General features: G+C 44.6%; 1 protein-coding gene and 1 pseudogene across 2 annotated transcripts in view; both read right to left on the bottom strand.

The window, feature by feature from the left end:
- LOC148454108 (proprotein convertase subtilisin/kexin type 4-like) overlaps positions 1–26,732 on the bottom strand; it is a 109,444-nt gene that overhangs the window by 11,836 nt on the left and 70,876 nt on the right. For both annotated transcript variants that reach the window (XM_088461307.1, XM_088461306.1), the window contains 8 exons: positions 13,375–13,463; positions 13,125–13,297; positions 12,343–12,555; positions 3,268–3,368; positions 2,950–3,053; positions 2,703–2,820; positions 1,641–1,820; positions 1,439–1,563 (listed from right to left, as the gene is read on the bottom strand). In XM_088461307.1, the coding sequence (XP_088317433.1) occupies positions 1,439–1,563; positions 1,641–1,820; positions 2,703–2,820; positions 2,950–3,053; positions 3,268–3,368; positions 12,343–12,555; positions 13,125–13,297; positions 13,375–13,463 (1,103 nt within the window). The remainder of the gene's footprint in view (positions 1–1,438; positions 1,564–1,640; positions 1,821–2,702; positions 2,821–2,949; positions 3,054–3,267; positions 3,369–12,342; positions 12,556–13,124; positions 13,298–13,374; positions 13,464–26,732) is intronic.
- LOC148454109 (RNA-binding protein 7 pseudogene) lies at positions 4,206–4,980 on the bottom strand (annotated as a pseudogene).

A 26,732-nucleotide genomic window follows, 5' to 3' on the forward strand; every position in this document is an offset into this window, starting at 1 on the left:
ACATTGCACATAAAATCTAAATGTGTTTATTCATCAAACTTTCAAGCAAATGTACTTTAAACATTTGATGGCACATTTTTTTTCATCTAAAGTTCACCAAAAACACTTTGTGGGTACACAGTTTTGGCATTCATCTGTATTAATTTATGCTTAAAAAAATTAGACCATGAAAATTAGATGAAAGGTCACCAGTAAAAAGGTTGACAAGAAATAGATTGACAGCAGATGGTTGACAGTCAGTATGTTGACAGGGACAATAGTTCGAGATGTGCAAAACATCGACACACAAAAGGTCAACATGGGTTTAGTTGCACAGATATAAAAGGTCAAAATGGGAATGCCCGACATGTTTTTTTAGGGTTAGGCACTTACTGGAGGGTTTGGGTTAGGCACTAGGAGGGACAGTTAGGGTTAGGCACTAGGAGGGATGGTTAGGGTTAGAAAAAGAAAGTGTCAACCATTTTCATGCCGGCTATTCCGACATCGACCTTTTGTACCAGTCAACCTATAGTGCATGTCGACCATTTGGTGTTAACCTATACACTGTCTATCTAATGAACCATACCCGCAAAAGCTGGCACTATGGCAATATCATTTATCCTGATGCAAATTTGCACTCTTTAGCTATATTGGTTCCTAATTGAAGTGAGAACTGAAATGCGAGGAACTTATAAGGGTAGGCCAACAATAAATACCATTTAGGAGAAAAGACATGCTACTGCATCAATTTAGGCCACTTAACTGTACATCCCAAGACTAGGCAGGAACGGACTAAGGCTGTTGTTCAACCCTGGCAGTCCGCCCTGTGTGCGCTCCTTGGGCGCGGGTGCTTGCGAAGGGGAGTGCCGTGAGTCACGGGGCCTGGCCTTGCAACACGCCCCCATCTCATCACTGCCGCCACCCCTTCCCTCCCCCTGAGCGCATAACATGTATCCGGCGGCGTGGGGTGGAGGCACTTCCGCCCACTTTGAGCCAGCCCTGAGGCCATCGGCTCTTCTGGCATGTGCCAAAAGTGCCCGATGGCCAGTTCGGCCCTGCTCCCGTGCAGAGTGGGTTGTCAGAATTGGGATTTATTAAAACTTTCAGAGTATCTCACAATTTCAGGACTCATCTTACTTACCCAGTGTGCGGGAGCTGAAAAAAACCTTCTGAGAGATAATTTAACACACTCAAAATGAAGTCCCTAGCTCCATCCCCTTGATCCAAAACTAAAGGAAGGAATACACACCAGTCTATTGCTGATTGAGTGGTAAGTATTCCTTAATGGCCCCTAAACAGCGTGTACTGCTGAGAAGTGGTTGAACTCTCCCTTCCCATCATGAGTTATATCTGGAGGACAAATCCTTCTCGTCTTTAGCAGTAAAAGAGTTAAAAATCATACAAGATACATTAGAAGAGATAGTAAACTCTGCACAAAATGAAGTGTTGTGGTACATACCATTGTTATTGTAGTCCCCTTTGTTCACCAGTTCCAGGGTCCACATTCCTTGTGGATTTTCATCCCAGGTGTGTGTGCTCATGAAAGTCCAGTTCCTATACCCTTTGGTGCTGCTGTCATACGGCCTATAAAATTAAATCATATGTACACACACACACAAACACACACACAAGTCAGATAGTATCACAACTCACATCCTTACCTCAGTGCAACCAGCACAGCACGAGTGCCCTTGGGACTGGTGAGGTAAATTTCAAGATCACCCCTACGGGTATAGCTGAGAGAGATTTGGGCTTGGATATGCTCCAAGGACAAGATATAATTGGGTGACTCAATGCACGCACTGATGTTTTGACTTAATACAAAGCTGGAAGATACTTGTCTACAAGGCAGAAAAAGATGATTAGCAAGGAACTGACCATAAAATTATGCAATCAATGGGATATATATTGTGGTTATTACTAGAGCAGTGGTCAGGGAACAGGGGTAAATTACCCCACATGGGGTAAAAATTTAATTCCTGGGGGTAATGGATGGACAGCCGGGCATGCATATGAATCATTCTATAATATAGAATGATTCATATGCATGCCCAGCTGTGCCGCAGGGAGGCTCTAAGCCGGACTCCCGCTGAGATGTTATTACCAGCGGGCACCCGGCTCCTTCCCTGCAGCGCCGCGTTAGACGGAGGCTGGAGTTCTCTTCTGAACTCCAGCTTCCGCCTCTCTCCATGCGCACTATGGGAGAGACGTCATGACGTCTCTCCCATAGTTCCGAGGAGCAGCCGGGCGGACAGGACGGCGGCGGATGCAGGAGCGGGGATTAAGGTGTTTGGTTTTTTTTGTACAAGCGGCACTACTGGGGCATTATATGGGGGCACTACTACAGGGGCATTATATGGGGGCACTACTACAGGGACATTATATGGGGGGCACTACTACAGGTGCATTATATGGGGGCACTACTACAGGCGCATTATATGGGGGCACTACTACAGGCGCATTATATGGGGGCACTGCTACAGGGGCATAACTATGGGGGCACTACTATATGATTTCCTTCCTTTCAAATCAAGGGGGTAACGTCGGCTTATCTAAATATATTTTGGGGTAAAAGGTAAAAAAAGTTCCTTGACCCCTGTATTAGAGCTTACATATGTACAAGACATGACATGGTGTTTGTGCAGAAACAAAAATAGCAAGAGGTTACTAGGTCAGCCGGAAATGGATTTTAGTGAGGAAACAAAAGATCAATGGTCTCTTACTGAGGAGTATTCACAAAGTTAACCAAACACCTCCTCTGAGGACGTGTTGTTTCCCACTTTTGGGCTAGATCCACCATTCGTCCAGCATCGAGAAGTCCATAGCCATAATGGTGACTAACTGGATGGAGGGAAAAAGAATAAAGAGAATTACGTGCAATTGTACATTAACCATTGTGTAAAAACCCCAATCAAATTGTGCACTGCACTCTTCCACATTATTATACAGAAACTGTTTTTGTGAACTTACCTTTTCTTCCCACTCCATTTATAACCCAGTCATTGGCAATCAGATTAGCAGGACTTGAGGCGCGCACCACAATGTGCTGTACATCCCTCCAAGTAAGTGTAGGGCTGTGAAAGAAAAACAAATTAATCCTAGGTTTTCTTATATAGTGATCATTCTAGGTCCGTAAAAAGGGCACCAGCGTGCGCCGAAAAGGGAATATGACCACGAGAAAAGGGGGCATATCCTTAAGACGAGTCCCTTTTTCATCACTTTTGGTGGCATGCCCATCACTTACATACTGGGCTGCCCCCAGCTTTCCAACAACTATTTACTACTTACTTTGCTTCCAGTGCAAGAGCAATTATTCCAACAGCTTGAGGCGCAGAGGCTGATGTCCCAGTGTGGTGTTCCGTGCAGCGGTAGCGTATATCTGTGGTGATCTGAAAATATATTGCAGTTGTAACAGAAAGCCAAGATTTTACATACACAAGTTGTCATAAAGATTTGATTATATATTACGGTGATCTGATAGTATAATATTATGCAGAAAGTTCACACTATATGTGTATATATATTAGGGATGAGCGGGTTCTGGATTTCTATAATCCGAAGCCCCCCCTGATCTGAGCCGGGAACAGAGTCAGACTCGGGTTTTCCCACCTGGCTCGGATCTGAAATCGAGGAAAAACATCATCCCACTGTCGGATTCTCGCGGGTTTTGGATTCTATAAAGGTCCCGTGATCTCCGTAATTTTTTATTCCGGCTGTGGAGTGTGCAGAGTTAGGGAGCTGGGAGCTCAGTGTTGTGTGTTAGACTTAGTTATAAACATAAAAAATAAAAGTACTGCTGGCTGGCTACTGTGAAGAGGGAGGGAGGGAGGGAGCTTGGAGCTGCTGCTGACGCTGACCATAGGGGCTGGCTGGCTACTGTTGTCCTTGTCCATATAGGGGCTGCCCTGTCTGCTCTAAGGGTACGGTCATACAAATAATTTTTACAGGGGTTGCCCTGTCTGCTGTAGGGGTACACTCGTACAAATAATTTTTACAGGGGCTGCTCTGTCCGCTATAGGGGTACGCTCATACAAATCATTTTTACAGGGGCTGCCCTGTATGCTGTATAACCATCTACCCATAATACTAGAATATTTTGCAGTTTTATTCTCTGGTCCTTTAGAGGACACCTAACAGCTCAAGGGAAGGGATTTTTTTGCGTAAAAGTAAAAAAGAGATTCTGGCCAAACAGAGATCCATTAAAAAGTAGACGTGACCATGACAGATTAGTGGCGAGATGAATGCCACCTAGGCTCTTTTCTCTGGTTTGGACTCCAGCCACCAGTGCCATGATAGTGCTCCTCCTGACCTCCTCTGTAGTATACGTCTCTGCTACTGTGGTAACTCTTCTTTTGATAAGGATGAGAGCTATGGCTTCTACTGGATCGGTGGCTGGAAGAGGAATCACCTGTGTGGGGGAGAATGATCGGATCCTTGACTGTACCAACTTTGGTGAGGCGGATAATGTGATGGCGAGTAACTGGGTTGGGCCATCATTGCTGTGCTGGATCCATGAGGGGTTTCCGACCTATAGAAGTTATTCATCATTGCTTATCTTTGAAGATTGTCCAGAGAAGAGTAAGATCTCTGATAGTTTGGAACAGGAGGTGAAAGTTCAGAGTATTTCGTGAACTCCCCATTGCCATCATGCCTGCGGTCATGTGTTGATGGACTGTTTCCAGTAAAACTGCCAGTTCCTTGTGGTGAGTAGGCTGTGCTATTTGCTTCTGCGGAGCCATGGCTGCTTCCTGATCTGAATTGAATTTTCAGCGGCCTCCCAAAGAGTTTGATTCCATTTAACAAACTCATTCCATAGGGAACAGACTCCTCATGTTTGAAATTGACAAAAGCAAATCGTTTCGACTTTCCATCCTTGTCCTTTGGAATTTGAACGTTAATTGCAGGACCAGCCTGCAGAAACAGCTCGAACAGGATCTCCTCGGTGGCCTTGGGATCTAAGTTCCCCACGTACAACGTCCTATCAGCTTCGGCGGAACCCATCTCTCTCCTGAGTTCCGTCCTGTGTGCCCGGCAGCAGTCGATCGGTGATGCGATAAGTCTCGGCGCTGTGCCTTTTGGGGCCTAGTTTTTCAAACTGCCATCCTGTCTGCCACGTGGCCCACTCCTAGATGGGCCACGTGTTTGTGCCGCCCACTTGTTTCGCTTAGCATAGTCATCCAGCTACCTCAGTGCAACCTTTTGGACTAAAAACAATATTATGAGGTGTGAGGTGTTCAAAATAGACTGGAAATGAATGTTATTGATGTTAATAATAGCGTAGGGACAAAAAAAATAATTATGTGATTTTAGTTGTTTTTATGCTTTTTTCCAAAAAAATACATATCCAAAACACAAAACCCGGAAGGGTGGTTTTGGCAAAACCAATCCAGATCCAAAACACGAAAAGTGGCCGGTGCACACTCCTAATATATATATTTTCTATAGACAGAAAACTTTACAGTTTCACATGTCCCATTAAGGCTTCCTAGACATGATCTGAAATTTCACAAACCCTATTGAATTTCTGTCACACAAACTTCAAAAAGCAATGAAATTCCGATCATTAAGGCTAACGTCTTAATGGACATGTTCTTTGCGTGATACAGATATGGTATGCCATCACACCCTGTGGTTAACTGCACATTCTGCACTCTCACAGAGTGAGATTGCTGTCACTCACACAATTGTGGAGCTGCTAAGTCACAGAATTGTGTGCTCACTGGAATACACACATGCAATCTATGCAACTGAGGTCTGAGCAGCACACACATCTCATTCAGTGCCCACAATATTCCCATTCAGTCACCACAATAATCCCACTGTGTTCCAAAATCCTTCTCACTCAATACATCCATCTCATTCAGCTCTCTAATTGCTAAAACTATCATAACCTGACCATGCATGCACACTATCTTCGCCTCCATGCTGCTATAACTTCCCCAATCCCTACAGCTGTGTGTTCTACCAACTGTGCTAGTCTGCATGCCCCCATCAACACCAATATGTCTTTCCCCATGTGCACCACCCTGTCTTCCTGCATCCATGCCACTGTGTTTCCTTCCATCTGCACCACTGCCTCGCCCCCAGCCACATCACTCTGCCTTCCCGTCATCTCTGCCACTCTTTCTTCCTCCATCTGCACCACTCTGCCTCCCCCCTTCCCCAAACGTGCCACTCAGTCTTTCCCCTCTGACCTGCACAACTCTGCCTTCCCACCCATCTGCACCAATCTGTTCTTCCCCAATCCCTACTGTTGTGTGTTCTCCCATTGTGCTAGTCTGCATTCCTCATCCACACCAATCTGTCTTCCCGCATCCATGTCACTCTGTACCCCCCATTCATGTTGCTGTCTCCCCCCCCATGTCCACCACTGTTTTCCACCAATCTGCATCACTTTGGCTTGCCCCATCTTTGCTGCTTAATCTTCCCCTCTCCATGCCTTTGTCTGCCCTACCCACACCGCACTGTCTTCTACCCCATCCACTATACTCTTATCTCATCTGCGCAGCTCTATGTTCTGCTCAGACCTCAGTTTCATAGACTGCATGTGTGTATTGCAATGAGTACACAATTCTGTGAAATAGCAGCTCCACCATTTTGTGAGTGACAGCAATCTCACTCTGTAAGAGTGCTAAATCTGCCGTTAATTACATGGTGTCATGGCATACCGCATCTGTATTGCGCAAGGAACACGTTCATTAAGGCATCAGCCTTAATGATCGTAATTTCATTGCTCTTTGAAGTTTGAGTGGCAGAAATTCAATAGGTTTTGTGAAACCGGGCCACCTGCAGGGGAGAAGAAGGGCAACCAAAATGGTACATTAGTGCATGTGGAGGAAGGCCGGCACGCAGGAGGCGTTTTGGGGATGCACAGGGAGAGAAGGCTATGGGGGCGGGCTGCAACAGTGCGGGACAGCGGCAGCAGCATGGGTGCGGACCAGTGGCAGCAGTGGAGCAGTGCACTGAGGCATCAGCAGGCGACAGAGGTGCTCACTGGCGTTGGGCATGCATCTGAGAAAATAAGACACAGATGCATGGATGAAGTGAGATCCATCTATGCATCTGTGTTAAAATTTGAATTTGTGTAAAATAAAAATTAAAAAAAGGGAAATGCCCGAAGCTCCCCCCTCTAACACAACCAGCCCTGGGCTTTTCACCGGGGGACAAACGACATAGGGGTCACCCGTTAAAAGCACAACCAGCACCAGGCAAATCAGCACCTGTTATTTGCCAAAAAAAGGGGTACAATCGACGTAGGGGTCCCTCGTATTTAGTGCAACCAGCACTGGGTTCTGAGCCAGTCCTGGTTCTGGAAATACAGGGGAACCAGCACCGGACTGTTTCTATCGGGGAAGCATTAATCCTAAACGCTAGTCAGCCCAGGCCGGGGATCCCTGGAGAGCTGGGGACCCCCCCGAATAAAGGGGTCCCCCTCTGCAGTGGGAGAACCATAAGCACCAGCAAGCAGGGCATTAATGGCCTGCCAGTACCTATAGTACCCCTGTAAAAGAAATAAATTTTATTTTATATATATATATATATAAATACACACATACATACATATATATACATAAATACACACACATATATATATATATATATATATATATATATACACACACACATATATATACACATACACCGTTTTATTATTTTATTGTGCTGCACCTTCACCTGGGGGGATTGTAGCCTTTAAGCTGTCTTTCATGGCTGCCGCCTGCCCCAGGACTTCCACAGCGACTTCACCTGGAGGGCACCGCCCATCCAGGACTTCTTCTGCAGCTCTTCACTCCAGCATCCCCGCTGACAGAATGGCCTGACGGCGCCTCGCGCTGGCTTTATATAAGACAGCTGAGGGGAGAAGACGTTGCAAGCCGTTACTGGCTCGCAGCAGCCATCTTTAAATTTAAAAAATGGCGCTGAGGTGCCATTTTTGAATGGAGATCACGGTTCTCACCATTGAAGTCAATGGTGAGAACCGCTCATGTTCTGAGAAGCGGAAGGCTCGTCTCTCTCAGCCAATGAGAGCTCAGCGGCGGGGTTTCCATAGTGAAATCCCGCCGCTAAGCTCTCATTCGGGTAGTACTGTCCTTGCAGGACAGAACTAATGTCCGTGGGTCGCATATCTCGTTTTTTTGTTTTGCCAAGCACAGGGATAGCCTACTTTGGACCGATCCACGCATAGGAGAAGTCGAGTATGTGTTTTTTTTTTTCAGGTACCCTATGGATAATCTACTGGAGAAGGGGACCGAAGGCTATAGGGATACATAGGTGAGTATGTGTACATGTGTGTACATGTGTGAGTGCATGTATGTTTAATAAACTTTTACTTTGTATGGTGTGTGTGTCCTGTGTTTATTTTAATATTTATTTTGCTGTAGAAATACAGGTACCAGCGGGCCTGTAATGCTCCGCATGCTGGTACTTGTGGTTCTCTAAGTACCAGCATGCGGGGGAGGGGAGGCTTGCTGGGACCTGTAGTTCCACAGCAAAAGACAATATTTAACTTCTATTTTTTTACCACCACATTACAGTATCAACCCGGCACCCATAGCCCCAGGGGTGCTAGGGATAGCCCCGGGCTATCAGCCTGGGGTGCCCTGGAGAGGGGATCCCCTTTATTGGGGGGGGGGTCCCCAGCTCCCCAGGGATCCCCTGGCCTGACTAGCAATCAGGGTTGATGCTTCGGCTGGGGGGCCTGGTGAAAGGGCTCCCCTGGCTGTGGCATCAGCCCCCCCCTATAAAAAGTCCGGTGCTGGTTCTGGAAAATACAGGGGAACCCTACTAATTTTTCCCCCCTGTATTTCCAGAACCAGATCAGAGCCAAGTGCTGGTTGCGCTGAATACCGGGGGCCCCTACATCATTTGTCCCCCGTATTTTGTCAACCAGGACTGGTTCTGTTTAGCCTGGTGCTGGTTGTGCTTAATACGGGGGACGCCTACATTGTTTGTCCTCCGTATCTTGCACAACCCGCACTAGGTCACTAAAAGCCCGGAGCCCGGTGATGGTTGCTCTCTTGGGGGGGAGGCATGCCTTTTGCCTTTAATTTTTTTTATTACATATGTAAAAAATAATTTACACACAGATGCAGGGTTCATGAGCCTGCATCTGCCGCTGATGCCGTCTACCTCCCCCGGGTCCTACTGCCCGCCACTCGCCCCCCCTAGACTGCTAACTGCTGCACCGCCACCTGCTTTCTCCCCCATATCTTCCCCCGGGTCCCAGCAACAGCAAGCGCTGGCTTTCTTCCCCCCGGTCCCGGCCCCGCAGAGGACAGCCATCTTGGTGCACTCAAGTGAAGCCACAGTGAGTACACCTGCTAGAGGCTCCTACTGAGGCTGCGCAACAAGTTGAAACTTCCTATCTCTATAATGGCAGATTTGTGAGGTAATAGTTTAAAAACTGTAACTTTCTCAATTACCTAAACCCCAAAAGCAACTATCCTGGAACAATAGCTACCTAATAAAGCAAACCCAAAGTCTAAATTCGCCCCTACCCTGAATTATGCCTTCCCAAAAATCCCCCATAGAGAACAGCAGAAAAGTTGTCCTAATTGAGAGTGCCAGTTGGAACTTTAGATTACTCCCAAATCCTAATTTTTTGCCCTGAAATTTGGCATGCAGCACCGAGTGACAGTTCCACCCGCCTGTGGCAAATTTCAGCTCGGCACCTCCAATAGCTTTTGAGATGTAGCCCCTTAAACTCCATTATTTCCCCTCGGGAGTTCTCTATGGGAGAATTTCATTTTTTTAGATTCAGCCTTAATATAAGGGCACGACTGTGCCCTTATAATATATAACCATTCAGCCATAACATTAAAACCACTGACATGCGAAGTGAATAACAATGATTATCTCATTACTAGGGCACATGTAAAGGGGTGGGGTATATTAGACAGCAAGTGTACAGTCAGTTCTTGAAGTTGATGTGTTGTGAGCAGGAAAAATGGCAAGATTGGTCAGCATAAGGACCTAAGCGACTTTCACAAGGGCCAAATTGTGATGACTAGCCCACTGGGTTTACAGCATCTCCAAAACGGAAGATCTTGTTGGGGGGTTTCTATTATGTAGAGGTTAGTAATAACCAAGAGTGGTCCAAGGCTCATTGATGCACGTGGGGAGTGCTGTGTCCTGCCCGATTTTAAAGGGGCAAAGTGCGCCTGACTTTTTTAGCGTTACCCCACTAAAATAGCCTGCCCTGTGCCTTTCTCCACCCCTGGGCCGCAGTGTCCCGCGGGTGGGAAAAGTTGCGATGACCGATCTCCGCTGGGTGAATAGATGCCTTTCACGTGCGCACGGCATCTATTCACTGTGAGGGAAGGGCTTGAGGGAAGCTGAGCACCTCCGTAAATGCTGGGCACATTCCAAAGTGTGACGAATTGGGGTGCGTCTCCAGGACAAACCCCTCCCCAGTCAGTCACACCCCCTTTTAGGGAACATGCGTGCTTTTGGCGCACACAGAAACTCTCTGCCCACATTCTCAGCACCATGCCCTCCCCGCAGTCTAGCGGGAACACTACATGTCTGGTTCGATCACACAGAAGAGCTACTGTAGCACAAATTGTAGAAAATTTTAATGTTAATGTGGCTAACATAGAATGGTGTCAGAACACACACCGACAGGTAAGTATTTTTTATATTTACTAACCTAACCCCCACCAACCCTCCCTTAGGGGGTGCCTAACCCTAACCTCCCCATCAAGTGCCTAACCCTAACCCCCCTTGTATATGCCTAAACCTAACCCCCCCCCTTCCCCGCAGCCTAAACCTAAGTCTCCCAGGGGGGTGCCTAACCCTAACCACCCCTTCCCCTAGTCTAACCCTCCCGGGGATGGCCTAACCCTAAGTCCCCCCCCGGGAGCCCATAACCTAACCCTCTGCGCCCACCTTACCTTCGATCAGTATGCCGGGCTCCCGGAGTAGGTAAAATGACGCCTGTCATTAGACCTCTGCCGGGATTAGACAATCAGGAAGCCGGCGGTCGGCATTTCGACCGTCGGCTTCCTGACTACATTCCATCTGAAGAGACAAATAATTCTTCTTAGAAACCAACAAAACAAAAAAAGGAGTATAAACAAGTTACATGGCAAGTACAAATGAAGGGCATGTGAACGAACAAGACAATCACAGAAGACTTGCAAGCTATTACTTAATTCGCTGGGTATATAGAAAAAAACAGAGCCATTTCTTTTGGTAGTTCTGTCATCCCTCTAGGCCTCCACATCAGCTCACTCCTACTTGGACAGGTTACCAATTTATTTCCTGATGCAATCCAGTACCCTGTATCAATATCATCATCCAGGGTGACTCTGGTTACAAACAGGTTATTCCACTTCTGTGACAGGATAGCCAAGTTCCCACACCCAAACTACAAGATGAAATTGCCTTTTATTTTTTATTAGGATTTATTATTATCCACAGTTAACTTTTCTCCAGTCTTTACACCACACAGCATGCGACAACCAAAGTCAAAATTAACTACCTGGGTCAGCAACTAACTGATTAACTCTTAACATACTGAGGAAAGAGAATTCCATCATTGTACAAACATAAAATGAGTCTCTCAATCTTACTGTGTAATCCTTAAAATGGTAAATTAGTAAAGAGATAAGCAGTTGTAATTTTTTTTGTGAAGAGAAATTTAATTCAACAGCATACTAATATTTGAGGCCAAATGTTTCCCCCACCTCCAATTTCAGATAATGAGGCTTCAACATTAGGATTAGAGGAGTGCGGTTCGGTTCTCCAGAAATCCGAATCCACCCGAATTTCGTGAATCTGGACAGATCCAAGTCGCAGTTCTGGTCTCCAGGGGAGATGCGGACAAATCAGAGTCGCGTTACTGATCTTTCCCCAGTTCAGAATTCGGATTTTAAATTCGAATTTTGGATTTAAAAATATTACATGATTTCAGCTATTTTTAAAAACTTTTTATCATTTAAAAAAGAAAAACCCAGATCCTAAACCTAAACACTTAAGGGTGGTTTTGTAAAACCAAAACATGAAGATGAATCCAGATCCAAAACACGGGGGTCAGCGCAGATCTCTAATTAGGAGGGAGTGATCCGATTGTGACCGTACTGAATGTACTAATTGGCAAAATATGAAATGGTAGTCAGCATGGTGGGATCAGAAATTCTAATTAATCAAATGCCAAATTCATAGAACACAGTTTTACACCTATTATATGAGTAGGTAGCATTGGTTCGGGACGGTGGTGGTAGTGGTGCGGTGGGGGGGGTGTCTCTACCTGATCGTCACAATAACACTAATTTTACCTTACTTTCTAAAACTGCTCAACTAGTTCCATGACTGCACAAGTCTTCTGGGTTTTAAATGGCAAGCTGTAAAATGGGTTCTTACAATTTGTCTGCCCTTTCTTTTGTCGCTGCTGAAGGTGGTAGTGAGTGTAGAAGCACATGCCTCACTGTACCATGGGACCTGTCCATGCTCTGTGGTGCTGCCAACAGATACTGTGTAGATACTGTTGCTGTAGCCATCACAGTTACAGTCATCATAGTGCAAGCCTCCATTTCCAGATGCCCAAACAAAAACTGAACCAAGGCCACCACGCCCCTATATAAGAAATGAAGATTGAGAAAGAGGTCAAGTATAGAAAAAAGCATGAATACACTCAACAGAAACATTATTTATTTTTCTATTAGGAAGAGAAATTCTTTGACACAAGGCAAACATGCCACATAACATCTAATGCGTTCCATTTATATTGCAAATGCATTAACTTATCATGCAGAGAGAAAATAAAAAGTTGCAAGTCTCTTATGATTTTACCATATTGCACAGTAGGATAATTAGAATTGTCTATATCAGTTTGAGGAGCTGCCACAAAGCAATATTCAGCAATTCCTCAAAATAATAACATAGCAAACAAGAGAGTCAGGGACAAGTAGGGAAACACTTGTTTGGGATGACTTCAGTCACCCATTTAATGATTATTATAACTTTCTTTGGAAAATAATCTGGTTGATGCAGATAAATGCCTGACACACACAGTTACACATGGTTAAAGAAAATGAACCGGAGGGCGAGAAAGCTACAGAGCCAGTAGATAGTGAAAACAACAAATGAAGAAAGGTATATAAACATCTGTTTAATGAGAGAGCAGAGTATTACTACAAACTCACATTTACAGTCCCTCTATAAAAAGCCTCCATGGCTAATATGCCTGGCCCATCCACAGTTTTGCCGTCATCTTCTGGTCCCCAGCTGGCACTGTAGATATGTATGTGCTGTGGGTTCAGGCTCAATGACCGAGCTTCTATAACATCAGTGATCAATCCATCAAGCATCCGCACCCCTAGGAAAAAGGATACATTTAGAAACAGTGCCAACTTCTGTGCTATAGGTCATGATGGTTCCTGCCACACACATTACCTCCTATCCTTGCATTGTAAGCAATCCCTGCACCACACACATCATTATAAGTTACTGAAGCCACTACTCCAGCACAACGCGTTCCATGGCTGGAAATCAGAGAAAAAAAGTTTTCAATAAACTACTCTCTAAACAGAAATAGATACTAGTGATAAACATAGAAAGTTTTCCTTATTGTAATGACTCAAACTCATACAAATCGAGGGTATTGTATAAAATGGAATCGGCATGACATACCACCGGACATAAGCCCGGCGGATGCAATACCGACGCCAGAAGGCAGAAGACTGAAGATCTCATCAGGGTAAAGCTGGGTACATATGTAAAGATTTTCTGTCCAACCATCCAACTAGTTGATTGGTTGGAATGAAAATCTGGTAACGTATGGGAGTAACTGATGATCAGCAATTTGCTCCTAAATGCCAGAAAACGGATGAAAATGGCCGTCAGACAAGTTTGTTACATGTTTGATCTAAACAATTTGTTCAAACAACAGTTTTTGTCCATTTTCCTGCATTTGGGAGCAAATTGCTGATTGTCATTTGCTTTCATACCTTACCAGATTTTCATTCCAACCAATCAACTAGTTGGTTGGTTGGACAGAAAATCCTTACGTGTGTATGCAGCTTAAGTATGTGAACGATCCCTAACCCTCCCTCCCATAACCCTCCCTTAGGGGTGCCAAACCCTAACCTCCCCCCAGAGGTGCCTAAACCTAACCCCCCCTCTCGCACCCTAAACCTAACCCTCCCGTGGGGGTGCCTAACCCTAAGTCCCCCCGGGAGCCCCTAAACTCAACCCTCCCCCCATGGCTGTCCGCTCCAGACGCCCGGCTTACCTTCGTTTGGTATGTCGGGCTTCAGGATTTTGGCGGGTGGATAATGATAGGCGTTGGGATTTCGACGCCTATCATTAGTCCGATGCCAGGATTTTCACAGCTTCCTGACCACATACCGTACAGAACGTTTCTTACTTATCTATTTAATCCACATAAGTTATGTTGGTAATTATTTCTGTTATAAAGTTCAATATCTATCAGTGACCCTATTTCATAAGACAGAAATGTTGGTTGATAGAATGTCAACAAGAATGTATTGTTACATAACACAGTTGGAAGAAAAAGAAAAGACAAGTCGAACAAGTTCAATCTACTTTTACATGAACTAGCTGTGTTAATCCAGAGGAAGGCAAAACAATACCTGCAAGGCAACTGTGGATATGTTTTCTCTGTGGAAAAAAAAAAGAAGTAATTTCCTTGCCTGTTTAGTTGAATATATAGGGCCTGATTCAGTGTTGTATTCAAACACCGACTGCAAGAGGAATGCAGAGAATCTATACTGCACATGTTCAGGTCTCCCTCTGCGAGATTGCTTGCAGTTACCCCAAGCCGCAGCATGACTGGTATACTGCTGTGTTTTGTGGGCATCGACCCAGGACTGTTCAACAAAATGGGGGCGTGTCGCCCCCATTTTGTAGGCGTGGCCAGGTCAAAGTTTGCGTCTTTCAATGCAGACTGCCTGGCCCTGGCTGAGCAGTTCCACTGGTCATTCTGAGTATGCAGAGGCTTACTCAGATGACCGATGGCAGCTCCCATCATGACTGATGATAGTGATTAGACGCTGTGTCTTAGGATGCAGCACTCGGAACTGCAATGCCAGCATTACCTTTAGACCCCTCCTGTGGCATTAGAATTTTTTGGCATTGCTGCTGCATCCAAGGACCCAGCAATCAATGCTTTTACTGTACAACTCTGCATCACCCTCATAGATGGTATACAGTGTAGGCTATCTAGAAGGTCATTAATATCAATATTAAAAACCATAGGGCCTAAAACGGATGTCTGTGGGAAGCACTGTAAACACTCTGAATATGTTCCATTTATAATAATCCTCTGCTGTTCTTAAATCAGTATTAATAAATGTACATTTTACGCCTGACATGCACATCTTATATAACAATCTGTTTTAAAAAACATTATTAGATCCTTTTCAAAAGGTGAAAAATATTACATCCACTGCATTACTAAAATCTAATTTGTAACTTAAAAACGATTGGTTTGGCACAATTGGTCTTTCATGAACCTATGTGGACAATGAGTTATGAACTTACCTATTACTTAATAGCAACCTAACAAATTCCAAATTATTTTACTTACAACCAAGGTTGGGCCATACTGGTGTAAGATTTCGTCCATGTTTTTGGTCTTAAAGTATTGTTATGACATCTCTTTTATGCCAGTCATGTGGTAGTGATCCTAATATGAGTTCTTAAACATAAGAACTAGTGGTCTGTTATCAAACCCGATTTCTTTACAACATGTAAATTAATACAATCACAGGATTTATCTAAATCTTGTTGACATATATTGCAACTTTCTTCTGATTTAAATAAATATCCAATTATGTATGGGTCTAAAAAAATAAAAACACATTACCCACCATTACCTAATGTAAGTATATTTTAATATATGATTTTTTTATTATTAATTCTGAAACATGTCAAACAATTGTATGAGCATTGTTAATAAGTCAAATTTAATAGAAGTATTTGTATTTGTGCGAGCGGCCAGGAGACCATCGTGATAATCGCGACCATCGACCTTGCGACGAGACCCTACGGTAGGGTCTAGGGTGCTGCAAGGCTGAGTGGACTTTCTGCTCTAATAGAGCAGGAAATCCCCTACTGACATCACTAGTGATGTCAGTAAGACCTCCCTGGGAACGCCTGCGTTTGTCCAGCCACCCCCCCTACCCACCCACAAAACAGGACGAGCTGTCACTCACCATCAACAGCTGCCACGTCTTGTTGCGAGCCCCGTAGCAACTGACCTTAAGTCACTCGGCGGGGCTCGCACATGCCGGACGCGTCGCATGCGCAGTGCCTAAACATTGGGCTCTGAATCAGGGCCTTAGTACACATTACAACGTAATCTGCCACTTTGTCTTGCTGTGTAACTACAAAACACAACATTAGGGTCTACTATTCGATCTAGGTTGTCTGTTTCTAGGGATATATTTACTATTGAGCAGTATGTACAAGCAGCCGATGATCAGCGGCTTTGACCGGCAGTAATACAGCAAAGTGAGGCTGGTTTAGCATTTATTTCTGTTGCCACTTTAAAACTATTTGTCAAAGGCGCTAGTCATCGGTGGCTTTGACAAACCGCCCAATAGTAAATATACCTCTAAAGCTAGGTACACACGGTACGATGTGTACCCACCGATGCGACAGATTATCCGTATGTAGGGAACGGGCGGTCCCTACATACGGGGCGATCCGGTGCCCGACTGCCCGATATGCCGAACCCACCACCCCACAGCGCTGCATGGGATAGTCAGTCGATTCGCCTGATCTTTTGAACATGCAGAAAGATCAGGTGAAGTGATGGACGACACCACGGGAGCGCGCAATGCACGATATCGTGCATACACACAGATCGATATTGGTGAATTATCGTTCCAATCCGTCAGACCGTTGCCAATATTGTTCCGTGTGTAGGGGCCTTAAGAGTCTAAATGTAAAGTTCACTTAGCCTATTTGTTCTCCAAATGCTTTCTTCCCCCATCAGGGATTATTGATAAACATCTGCTTACTTTATTGCTATTATATTGAGTGTCACAATTTATATTTGGGCACATAAATGTCCTTATATTTACAAACCCTTTATATTTGCAGCCTTTTTAATTTTTATCCATAAGTAAGTGTCCTCTATACTCAATCATCATTTTATTGGTGTCTTTCTCTCTATGGGCCGTATTGTGAGTCGCATGTAAGGCCGATGTACACATTGGGCCTGATTCAGAGCCGGACGCTATTTGCGGACGTTGTTCCAAAAAAGGGGCCGGCTATTTAAATTGAGCGCTCGCTCTTTGCAGTTTGACGACGCCTCTATGTCTGAGCAAGCGAACGAAAAATGCGCTCGCTAAGACGCCTCTTTGCCGTTCGCATCACACGTCATCTAAGGTATTTATTAGATTAATCGGGAACATCGAAAGGCATCTGAACTGCTCGCAGTGCTTGTGGTAGGATTTTCTTACCGCTATCACTGCGAGCAGTTCAGGCTAAAAGACAACCAAGTGACGTGGTCGATAACGCTCCTTTAATAATTATGCACTCCCACTAAACGCCCTTTTGACCGTTAGGCAATACCGTAAAATTTAATGCATTTTTAAAAGACATTGGTATATTTTAAGTCAAGACACTATTCTTAAAGACATTGGACCTCATTCAGAGTCGGTCGTAAGCGGCTGCATGGTCGTACGCCTAACGCCCGAGAAACTGAAAAAGGAAGCAGTCGCATGGCCGGTCACAACCAAAGTGACGCCCATACGTGAACAATGCACCTCCTCTAGCTAGAGAGTGATAGCAGTTAGCGATCGAGTCAATCGTTGTCAGTCGTTGTATGTTAATTTTCTTCTGATGGTTGCGGCCACTTGTGTTGTGTGCAAATTACACCAAAAATTTACAAAAAAACGCATAGAATAATCCATCCCCATGAAATTTATTCTTATTATTCGCTAATGCAAACACAACTGAATCAATTACAAGCCAATTAGCAGTGTTATTAGCTATAACAAACGATTATTAGCTGCTTGCATTGTGTGGCTCAAAATTGAAACATCAATCCTAACATCAGTAACATTCGATAGTATCGATTGTACTGTGGGGCTAGCGAGAGCAAGTACCCAACCTCAAGCTGTACGATCAGCCAGGCCTCGAACCTGCTCGCAGAGTGACGTTTTACTATTTCCGGCCTTCTATGTCGGTCGTAGCAGGTAATTTATGTACGCCCCTAAAATGCCCTGAAAACGGTGAGGAACGCCTGCGTTTTTAGACCACCACCCCCCCCGTCAACACCCACAAACGGCCTTTCATGTCAATCAACTCTCGGAAGCCACTTCCTGCTCGTTAGCCGTACGATCTACAGCATTTTGGATCGCAAGGTCTCGTACGCACATGCGCACAACTAACCGTACGCATGCATGGTTTGGAAACATCGGATGCGTACGACTGAGCGGCCGCTTACGACCGACTCTGAATGAGACCCATTATCCCTCCCGTTCCTTGTTTTATATATAGAAAAGCACCTAATCTTAAAAACCACTTGGTGACAAGTGCCATAGAAGAAAAGAAAACAGGACGCATTAAGACAGTAGGATTCCACAGATGTGGATTTTGCAATGTATGCATTTCTCATAGACAACAACCTGCGAAAATTGAGAGTGTGATTGAATATAAGATTAAAGATTTAATGACATGCAACAGCACTAACTGCATATATTTGATAGAATGCAGTTGTGGTCTTCAATACGTGGGTAAAACCAAAAGAAGATTAAGGGACAGGTGGTCTCTCTATCATTACATTTTAGAGATAAACATAAATGTTCTGTGTCCAATATTAAATTTATGATTGGTATAAAGAAAGTATATGGGAACTGGAGGACCAAAGGAAGTGAAATAGCACTAGCACAAGCAGAAATTAAATAGATTTATAATCTAAAAGCACTAGAACCAAAAGGGTTGAACAGAGATTTTGAAATTAAGTGGTTTTTATTAGGGATTTTCTATTTTTCGTGTTTTTTATTGTGATTTTTTAGCATGTTTTATTGTGAATTTACATATTTTTTTACCTTATTAGCTATATTTATGTCTCTTATGTGCTTCAATTTTATTATTATCATATGGATCAATTGTTTTACTATTATGTGGATTGTTTTTATATTTCCAGATATGTCATTGTATATGGATTGCATTATTTATAATGTTCATTTTGCACAAATGCACTTTTTGGGATAGTAGGAACCTTTTATTCAGAAAGAGGAACCTATATTACATATCCCCGTTGTATTTATTATAGTGGGGAATTTTAGTCAGCACGGCAAGTGTGACTTGAAGTAGATACGTTCCGTAACAGATATCACTTCCTGTTGGAGCGTTATGGGAGATAATAGTCCAGACGCCGAAGGAGGAGAGTTTGATACAGGAAGTCCCTTCAATAGCGGGGAATTTCCAGTTGAAGGACATGCCACGCCAGAAGTTGACATGTATGTATAAGAGGTCACTTGCGGTGAGCGGTCACGTGATGCTGGAGAGGGCGAGTCAGATATAGGAGGCCCCTCCAGATGGCAGGTAACTTCCGGTCAGAGGACCCGCTGCGCGTCCCAGTATATGTAGAAGAGGTGATGACCACGTGGTTGTAGCCATGTGGATCATTTTGGGAAACACCCACTAATTAAGAGGTGGGGTTAGAAGTAGGGCTATTTAAAGCCCAAAGCTGCTCACCAGTTACACTTTGACAAAGGCATACTGCCGAAACGCGTTAGTGTGACTGGGGAGAACCACGGAAGTCTGGGCAGTCGGACAGGGATTGAGAGGTATCACACTGAGGTGTTCCTTATCCGGATTATAGGACCACTCATGTGTTTTTACATCCTGCCTTGGTCTGAAGGCCCATTCTGGTACACAGGCATTCTTGTGTATTTTTAAGTATAAATCAATACAGTTTTTATAGAATTACACTATGGTATTTCCCTCTTTATAAATATTTTTGAGGTACAAGCGGCCAGGGAAGTAGTGCTTTTTGCAGGTGAATCCATCAGGCTACATAAGAGGGGAGACGGACATCCTTATCCTAGATGTAAGTAGGAATATTTGATTCCACTTTAATTATTGGGCATCTACTGAATGGTGTATTATTTCTTCTGGTCTTGGAGGAACATATTAAAAAGAACCAGCTTCAGAGGGAGAATTTTGAACACATGCGGACTATTTGACAGCTGTCACTGTGTTGGTGGACATTTCATATCATATCATATCGCTAAGTACCCCAAAGGATATTGCGCTTGGTTTATGTTTTTTCTTGTGTCTATTTCATGTACATGCAGTGGGGACTGCATTTTTTACTGAGCAGCATTTTTCGTTCATAGGAGCGCAGAATTTACTTTTTTGTTTAATACTGGGACCAAGACTTTCTGTTTACATCAGAGGAAAGCAGCTTGTAGTTCTCCAGCTGAACTAGAACTCCCAGCATCTGTGATGTTTGCTGGGCCTACTGGAAGTCATTTGTCAACAACAGGCGGCGTGCTTCAGGTTATACACTGCATGTACCACGTAAATATGTACGTACGTATCTACAGTATGTATGTATGTGACCAATATACACAACTAATTTTTGCATTAAACGTATTTGCACTTTATTGCACACATCCTGGCAGGAAGATGCTCTGTGCTGCTGCTCATATTTGCCCACCCCATCAACTTGGTGGTTCAGAATTTTTTTTTTTTTTAAATGAAAGGGTCATACAGGAGATGCTGTCTATGGCCATTACAAATTCTGTACATTCATAAACTATAAAATTAAAAATGTCAGGCAGCAATGCCCCAAACTGCACATAATGCAAAAAAAAAAAAAAGAGGTGCAAGATGGAATTGTCCTTGGGCCCTCCCACCCATCCTTATGTTGTATATATGAAACAGGACATTCACAGTTTAACAAACCAATCACTTCAGTGACAGGGACTGCCACTTGTGGCTGAAATTATTGGTTTGTTTGGACCCCCACAAAACAAGCTGACAATGCTCAGTGGACATTGGTGGCAATAATTCCATTCACAAACTGGCTTTATAACATAGGTAAGATCAGATGTCATCATCGTAATAGCCATCATCATCCCCATCAGTGTGTACATCCTCTTCTTCACACAATATTAATTCGTCAACGGTGGAATCCACCATTACAGGTGCTTCTGGATTTTTTCGCCTTAATTCTGGTAAAGATCTTCCTTGTGGAATTTGTAATTCATTTTGATGAACTTAATCTTTTCCACATTTTGGGGATGTAACCTCCTACGCCGATCACTAAGAAGGTTCCCGGCTGTGCTGAAAACTCTTTCAGAGTACACACTGGAGGGTGGGCAACTTAAGTAAAGCAATGCCAGTTTGTGTAAGGGACTCCAAATTGCCTCTGTTTCCTGCCAGTAGTGAAGCAGACTGTCTGACATGCCTATTTGGATGCTATCCCTAAAATAATCATCCACCTTTCTCTGAATGGTGATCGTATCAGACAAAGTCACGGTAGACATGTCACTAATTGTAGGAAGTCTTTCAGACCCAACCAGATGTCATTAAGATTTGCTGACTGATCTGCATCACCCACAGCAGTGGGTCTCTTAGGAAAATTTTGTTTTTTCCTGACAGCCGCAGAAACTGAAGGAGGAGATGCTGCTGTGTCATGTGCCGTTTGAGCTGACAATTTTTTTACCAACAGCTCTTTGCATCTTTTCAGATTTATGTCCGTCGGAAAGAACACTGGGGTACAGCACAAAAAAATATATAATATATTATTTTTTTTATGAATTATATTATTTTTAGCTTTTTTTTTTTTTTTTAAACACTGGGTACCCTTGGATGGACAGAGCACCCCTGGTTGGACACAGCAGCCCCTAGCCTGGATGGACACAGCAGCCCCTGCCCTGGATGGACACAACAACCCCTGGATGGACACATCAGCCCCATGCCCTGGATAGATACAGCAGCTCTTGGATGGACACAGCACATCCGTTCACTACACTCTCCACAGCCGGAGTGACATGGCACCTATTGACCGGGTACCTTTTATAGTAATCCAAAACCCATGAGAATCTGACAGTGGGAGGATGAAGTTTTGCCTCGCTTTGAAAACAGAGTCGGGTGGAAAACCCGAGCCGGACTCGGTTTTACCTTGGATCTGCAATCTCTAGTTAGAACTGAAGCATTCACTAATGAGATCCCTTTCCTTCTGCTTTGGAACCCTGACGTGCTACAGCACCACACATGTGGGAGCGCCCTCTCCCAATAACTATTGAAAAATGTGGCTTACTGGCTACAATGACTAGTGCCATCTGCAGATGGCATTAGCTACTGGGGCCAGACTAAGGAATGCAAAGCCTACTGGAGCTTGGTATATTCGGTACTTAAGAAGCCTCCGATAGAAACCACATTGTTTGCTATGAAGATTGACGTGACCAGCCAATATCTTGCTGCCGGTCCTTTCTAGAGTATTTATATATTGTGCCCTCCATATTCACCACAAAATGAGGCGGCACACTTAGGGGTATATTTACCAAAGTGCGGGTTTTTAGAAGGGGAGATGTTGCCCATAGCAACCAATCAGATTCTAGCCATTATCTTCTAGAAGGTGCTAGATAAATGTTAACTAGAATCTGATTTGCTATGGGCAACATATTCACTTCTAAAAACCCACTTTAGTAAATATACCCCTCAGACAGTAAGATTAGTGAAAATCCTCATGAAGGGGAGTCCGTCCCTGAAACATAAATGTCCAGTAAATCCCTGAAATTTTCAGAATCTCGCAGTCACTGAGCGCAGCCTCATTTTGTGGTGAATATATACTATATTCTAATATAGTATAAAATAGAAGTGAATTATTCATTAATTAAACAAAGCAAGAGTGGCAAAAATGCTGCCCAGGAAGATGTGATCGCGCGTCATTCGCTATAACAGTACTAGTTGCTATGGTGAATGACGCAGCCACACAGGAGGGACTATCGCTACCGGATAAAATAGTGAGAGAGTCGACTGCACACCACACGCAGATGGCCAGCTGCCAGCCTAAAACCCCCGATGAGGAGTCCGGCCCAGGGGGGCCCGCCAGCCCGCCCCTGATAATTAGAACTGTGGCCATTACATTGCAATCTACAAGGCATTTTATACTTTAGTGGTTTCCTTCATGTCGGCGGCCATTTTGGGAAGGATTTTTTTGTTTGTTTTTATCACATGTGGTGTGTGTTATTGAAGATATGCTCAGCCGGGCATCTCAGCAGCCAGACTGGCCCATCTTGCCATCGGCCATTCTGGCATTTGCCAGAACAGCCAGATGGCATGTCCTACCCTGCTTCTAGCTATGCCAGGCTTGCCAGGTCATTTGGCCAATATATAGTGCATCCGGAAAGTATTCACAGCGCGTCACTTTTTCCACATTTTGTTATATTACAGCCTTATTCCAAAATGGAATAAATTCATTTTTCTCCTCAAAATTCTACACACAATACCCCATAATGACAACGTGTAAAAAGTTTTTTAGAGATTTTTGCAAATTTAATAAAAAAAAAAAAACACTAAGAAATCACATGTACATAAGTACACCTATTGTCATACGATTGGTCCGTACAACCCGTCGAAACTGTCCAAATCGGGCAAAAAATCGTACCGTGTATGGGCACCTTTAGGCCCATAAAGGTCATATTCTGACCCTACTTATGCATCTGGATTATCAAGCATCACACTTGCGACCACTCAGGCTCTGAAATGGCTTTTGAGGTGATAGTCCCATTACTTTTGGCCCCTTAAAAAGTGGGAGGCACATATAGAAACCGTTGTAATTCCTACACCGTTCACCTGATTTGGATGTAATTACCCTTAAATTAAATCTGAAAGTCTGCAGTTAAAGCACATCTTGTTTGTTTCATTTCAAAGCCATTGTGGTGGTGAATAGAGGCCAAAATACGAAAATTCTGTCAATGTCCCCAATATTTATGCACCTGACTGTATACATCCCACGCCTTATATATACACACCCACACCCTATATATACATAGTACACACTATATATACTGTACACCCCACACCTTATGTATACATAACCACACCCCATACATACACCCCCATACCCTATATACGGGTTATTCCACACCAAATCAACACAGGGCATCAACCTGACCATTTGAGATTGTAGTGGAATTTGATATATTAATTGATACCTTGGGTATGAAGATAAATTCTAAATCTTAGGCAGATACATAATTAGAGTTATGGTATAACTTACCTCAGTTAGCCCTTTCTTCAAGGTCCATCTACCCAGGGCTGGCCCGAGCCAAAGTTTTTTGGTAAGCGGGAATAGATTTTGGCGCCCCTCAGTGGACTTTCATCCTAGCTCACTCACCCCCCCCCCCCATGGAGCCCCTCACAGCCCAACACCCCTCATCACAGCCCCAGTCATCAAAACCCCCCTCATCACAGCCCCTCCATCACTGGCCCCTCATCATAGCCCCTCTCACTCCCCCTTGTCACAGTCACCTCCATCACAGCCCCTCATATCCCCTCTTCACAGCCCTTCAACATAGCCCCTCTCACTCCCCCTCATCACAGTCACCTCCATCACAGCCCCTTACTCAGACTTACCTGCTGGCTCCAACAGCAGCAGCAGAGGACTGAAGGCGGGGAACAGGTCTGGCCGGCAGTGATGTCGGTGGGCGCTGTGGCGTGCCTGCACAGGCAGCTGTGTCAGTGACACAGTCTGCCCGGAGGCAAATGACCCGTCACCCGGCCCTGCCCCCTCCCGCGTAGGTCTCAGTGCAGCCAGCACTGCTCGGATCAGATTACCAAAGTGGCCAGCAGCTGGCCATGGATCATCACTTTTGTAATCCGATCGCTTCATCGCTCTATAGATGAGAGGGGAGGAGAGTGGTCCCTCCTCCCCCTCCAGCATGGACTCGAGCCTCCGGCCGGGTGACTTCCACGGCGCCCTCCTCAGTCTGGTGTTCGAAGCGGCGCGTACCCGGCGTATACTGCACTGGTGGTCCTCCCTATATACCCCGCCCCCAGCATTCAGTTTGTAAACAAGCCTAACGGCAAGAGACAGAAAGTGGAGATGAAAGTACAATGTACCCAAGAAACACTAAAAATACGAAAAGGGAATCAGTGATACAAAAAAACCAAAGAACAGATCCCAATTGAGGCAAGGTGCGTCAGGGTGGATGCCCTGTGGACCCTATGGACCTTGAAAAAAAACATTTAACTGAGGTATGTTATACCATAACTAATTTTCTTCTTCAGGGTCCATTGGGTCCACAGGATCTACCTTGGGGATGTCCTAAAGCAGTTCCCTTAAGGGTGGGGACACTCCTGCGCAGAGAGAAGAATCCGCCGCCCAAAGGAAGCAGCTTCGGAGGCAAAAGTATCAAATGCATAGAATTTTAGAAAAAGTATGGACGGAAGACCAAGTGGCCACCTTGCACAGCTGTTCAGCCAAGGCGCCATGTCTAACCGCCCACGGTGGTCCCACAGAGTAGAATGTGCTATCACCTTGTTCGGGACAGGGAGATCAGCCTGTGTATAGACCTGAGAAATAGTCATACGCAACCAGCAAGCCAAAGTCTGCTTGTTAGCTGGCCAACCTTGTTTGTGAAACACATATAAACACAAAGAGCGCATCTGATTTCCTGATGGAGCTGGTACAATTCACGTAGATACGTTCGGCACGAACCACATCCAGGGAAGCTTCACCCTTAGAAAGGTCTGAAGACTGAAAGGCCGTGACTAGAATGTCTTCATTAATATGAAAATGGGATACCACCTTAGGAAGGTAACCCGCTCTAGTACAAAGAACAGCCCTATTTTTATGAAAAATCAAATATGGGGAGTGACATGACAGTGCTGATAAATCCGAAACTCTGTGAGCTGAGGAAATAGCTAGAAGAAAAAATTTCTTCGCTGTCAACCATCTAAGATCCACCTTATCCAAGGGCTCAAAAGGAGAAGCTTGCAGTGCCCTGAGAACCAAAGATAAATCCCACTGTGCCACCGGAGGGACAAATGGAGGTTGCAGATGGAGAACCCCCTGCAAAAATGTTCTAACATCTGGCAGGGGAGAAATTCTGCGCTGGAACCATACTGACAATGCAAAAACCTAACTCTTAGGGTAGCCAGGCGAAGACCTAAATCTAATCCTCCCTGAAGAAAAGCAAGCACTCAGGAGACCCTGAAATCTTTAGGGTCATATTATCTGTGGGAACATCAAAAAAAAAATGAATACCAAATCCTGTGATAAATGTGGGCTTAAGCAGGCCTCCTTGCCTTCAGCAACGTCTGGATCACAGAAATAGAGAAGCCTTTGGCCTTTAAGATGGAAGACTCAAAAGTAATGCCATCAAAGCTAGCTGAGGTAAATCCGGATATAGGCAGGGACCCTGCACTAGTAATCCGGTCGTAGAGGCAGTGGAAGAGGACTGTCTATGGATAGACATGTCAGATCGGTGAAGCAATGTCCCCTGGGCCAGACAGGAGCTATTAATATTATCCTGCCGCCCTCCTGCTTGAACTTTCTGATGACCCTTGGGAGAAGGGAGATTGGAGGAAACAGGTATGCCAACCTGAAGTCCCATCTCACCGTCAGAGCGTCCACGAAGGCGGCTGAGGCGTCGCTTGTTCTGGACTCGTACCTGGGGATCTTGTGGTTGTGACGTGACGCCATGAGGTCTATGTCTGGTAGTTCCCACCTTTCCATCAGGATTTGAAAGACGTCCGGATCAAGAGCCCATTCTCCGGCATGTATGTCCTGGCGACTTAGGAAGTCCGCTTCC

The sequence above is a fragment of the Taudactylus pleione genome, unplaced genomic scaffold (genome assembly GCF_031769625.1).
Source record: "Taudactylus pleione unplaced genomic scaffold, aTauple2 ptg001032l, whole genome shotgun sequence".
NCBI lineage: Eukaryota > Metazoa > Chordata > Amphibia > Anura > Myobatrachidae > Taudactylus > Taudactylus pleione.